General features: G+C 39.0%; 1 protein-coding gene across 1 annotated transcript; it reads right to left on the minus strand.

Moving 5' to 3' along the window:
* Positions 1-330: 330 nt before the first annotated feature.
* On the minus strand, positions 331-2,704 carry BTG4 (BTG anti-proliferation factor 4). Its single transcript, XM_009287960.1, has 5 exons — positions 2,599-2,704; positions 2,055-2,250; positions 1,336-1,473; positions 970-1,165; positions 331-812 (listed from the first exon to the last, which is right to left on the minus strand). Exons 2-5 carry the CDS (start codon positions 2,225-2,227, stop codon positions 636-638), a joined length of 684 nt encoding a protein of 227 aa, XP_009286235.1. The 5' UTR covers positions 2,228-2,250; positions 2,599-2,704; the 3' UTR covers positions 331-635.
* Between the last annotated feature and the right edge of the window lie 823 nt (positions 2,705-3,527).

A 3,527-nucleotide genomic window follows, 5' to 3' on the forward strand; every position in this document is an offset into this window, starting at 1 on the left:
TATAAGGTGATGTGTTAACTTACAGCTGTGGAAAGCTACAACACCATGTATTTGCCCCTCTCCTACCCATGAGGCTGTGTTCTTCTAACAGGTAAGCTAGTCTAGAGACAAAGGCCTAGCTGGAGCCACAAGTCTTTCACAGCTGCATATACCAAAGCTTCACTCAAGGGGGAGCATAGAGGTGATTCTGCTTGTGATATGTAGATGTTTTGCTCACAATGCAGCTGCCCTTGCTATCTTTGGCAAAAGGAAGTAGACTATCATTCAAGGCAACGTGGAAGATGTTTTTATCTTCCTTGACTTGCTTGTGTTTTCACCAAAAAGCTTTTTAACTCCCTTCAGGGCACTGAGAGCGGATCAGACAGCTTTTAAAAAAAACATGAGTATATTTATTGATATATGCATTTCCTTTTTAACTTACAAGTAGAGTCTCACATTAATTTTCAATCTTATGTTAACATTAATAAAACATTTAAAAGGTTATATAATAAAACCCCAAAGTTTCAGAGGTACAAAGTAGGAGATAGGGATTAGACAGTAAGTGCTTTCTGTTTTTATGAAACTTTGTAGTGCCAGCCTTCATCCCATACCATAGCTCAGTGTTTCAACAGCCTATAACAGGTGCAGCCACAGATCTACCGCTTGGTATTGATCCAGTGGTATCTATCAACACGTGGTCCTGTGAAAGCAGCTGTTGGCCTGTAGACTTTGTAACCCCTGTGCTGGTCATAGTATGAGCCATCAGTCATATAGGTCTTCCTATGAAGATATTGAGACCAGGGCTGTATGGGTGCCTTGCAGTAGTCACTGAACTAAACAGCAAGAAATGAGATAGTGTTAAAATGTGTTTGGGAAAGAGGGGAGATCAGTCTGGCCATGAGTTAAGTCTATTGCATTCTTTCATGAGGGAACCTAGAGGGCAGATGCTAGCTCTTACTGAAAGCCACGTACCCATTACCACATGCTTACCTGGTAGACACTGTTGGGATTGCTGACAGTAGGGATAGCTTTCGGCTCCTTGTTGAAGCTCTCCTCATCTGAGGAAATGCCAGAATGATAGTCTAGTGCTGCTCTGTCAACAGCATAGCTGATCTGCTGAGGAAGCTCTGGGTTCTCCTCTCCTTCAAAATGTGCAATTGTGAAAGGCCGGTTCTTCTCACCATATCTGAAAGTGACTGTATTTGTATAATGCAGCTCTGCACTAGCAGTATAGACTTCTGTTAGTAGTCAGCTGACACTAGTAAGTACACCCTCAGACACTAGGACTCTAGTAAGGCTTGGAGTTGATCAAGTTTGTACAGGGCACTTGACATGTTCGTCACAGCTTCAACTCACCTGCAACACACCTCAAATGGATCAACCCATAGTGTCATCTCTTTTGGCAAACCAAGTTTATTGAAGTCCACATTACTCTCCACACAAGCTTGCTCCAGTAGTGGATCTCTTGTCTGATGTTTGTTTATCCTTATACACCTAGGTAAGAACAAAGTGCAGGTGGATTTAAGATTTCACTGCAACTTTGCAAGTTCTGCTCACACAGAAGTACACTTAAGTTCGCTATTTATTTTCTCAACACATTTAGCCTGTTGATGCAAGTTCTTACTTATAGCCCCAACCAGCAAGTTAGCTTAACAAGCTGATTTATAAACCCAAACAAGGTTTTGTTTGTTTTAAACACATAATGCAGCAACTCACTTAACCAGTAATTTTTAAGAGAATTAAAAGCAGTTACAGCAATTCCACAAGTCCATTAAAGACGACTTGAACTCCGTATCAAGAAATCAGAGAGCTATTCAAGACACTGTGCATTTTGCCTTAAGATTCCCACCTCAGCTCTCTAGTCATACCTACACAGGCACTCACTGTGAAACCACTTTCAAAATAGGTGCATCTTTACTAGTTAATAACACTTCTTCCCTTAAGCTTAAGGGATAGCTAAGTGGTGTCACATATTTCCAACTTAAGGGCTCCAGGCACTGAAAGGGTACTCACTGCGTCTTGAATATCATGCAAATGCTCCATTCCCCCTCCCTTTCTACTAAGGGTCCTCTTACCTGAAGGCTTGTCCTCTGGATGGATTGTCCAAATACCAGTGATTCTTATACTTTTCAAACAGTATTGTCGTCAGCTTTGCTGCAAATTTCTCCATTTTATGCTTGCTCAGCTTGTCTTCCCTTTTCACTAGCCTTGTGATGAAGAAGACTGTGGCAGCAATTTCATCTTTCATTTTAAGTTGAAGTGCACAAGGTGCTTAGCTGTTGGATAGTCATCAGTAGAGATGAGACACTACACTAGAAATATTTAACATTAAGGTACTATCAAGTTCCAAGGATAGATATTGCAAAACCTGCATAAGTCACAACAGATAGAGCCTAGATAAGCCCAATTGCCAAATAACTGATAAATTTAGTTCTGCATAGTGAAACCAATTTAATGCATTATTAGAAGGCACTCACACTAAGCAAGTTAATAGAGTCTAAAAAAAGAGTTTAAAAGATAGTACTGCTTATTATATATCACTTATATATTACAGTCAACAACCAGCAGTTCTTACAATTACATAGTTCTTTTATAAACAATGAAGACCACAAACATTACCTTCTCAGACCAGAGTTGTTGAAAACCTGAGATATGCTTTATAAACAGCTTCAAATAGTCACCATGGAAACAGATCTAACATTACATGAACCTATAGCACTTATACAGGGGAAAAAAACAACACCCAAATCCTCCCTCACTCTTTTTCTAGTATAGCTTGCTTAGGGTTTATATAGAACAGGAAATCATGTGGCTCTGAGGAATGTAACAATATTCAGGTGTGCACCATTAGACTAACCAACATGCTGGTTTCAAAGCTATTTCCAATCTACTTGGTTTTATTCTAATATCAACTCCTTCTTTTAGGGTATATTTAACTGATTCAGTACTGTATTCTGTTGTGTCCATCAGTCTATCTCATAAACCTCTGTGAAATCTTCAAGTGAAATATTCACCATGAGAAAAATAGTACCAAGCTTATTAATTAATTAAAATTGCACTTGGCTGCTTCTAGCAGACTACACAACACAGTTACTTTCCCTATGAAGCTCTCACATTTGGTATTCTTTATTTTGAGAATTGCATGACTCTGTATTTATCATAACATTAATCTTCCTAGTGATCTATATAAATGTTCACATTATTAGTACAGCTTTTTCTTATTTTTGAGGCATTTCATACAGAGTGTGAATGGCTCTGTTAAAGAGTTCATACACAAGCAGTTTCTCAAATGTGAGTGCTTCATTGTTTAAAACTTCAGGCAATAATTAGCTGGGGCACATTCAGAGAATAGCTGGTGTGTTCTTTTTTCCCTTTGCTGTCTCAGGAAGTTGTGCCTCCAGTGTCAGGTATCAGGAACTGTCAAGACAAAAGAACAAATTAAGGTAAAAAGACCTGAGTACCTAAACTGGCTCTTAATTTGACTGTAGATGTTGCAGCCAAGCAATTCAAGTGCTTACATTTCAGTCTTGTGAATAGATTGTGATACA

Source organism: Aptenodytes forsteri, unplaced genomic scaffold, assembly GCF_000699145.1.
Source record: "Aptenodytes forsteri isolate BGI_AS27 unplaced genomic scaffold, ASM69914v1 Scaffold841, whole genome shotgun sequence".
Classification (NCBI taxonomy): Eukaryota; Metazoa; Chordata; class Aves; order Sphenisciformes; family Spheniscidae; genus Aptenodytes; species Aptenodytes forsteri.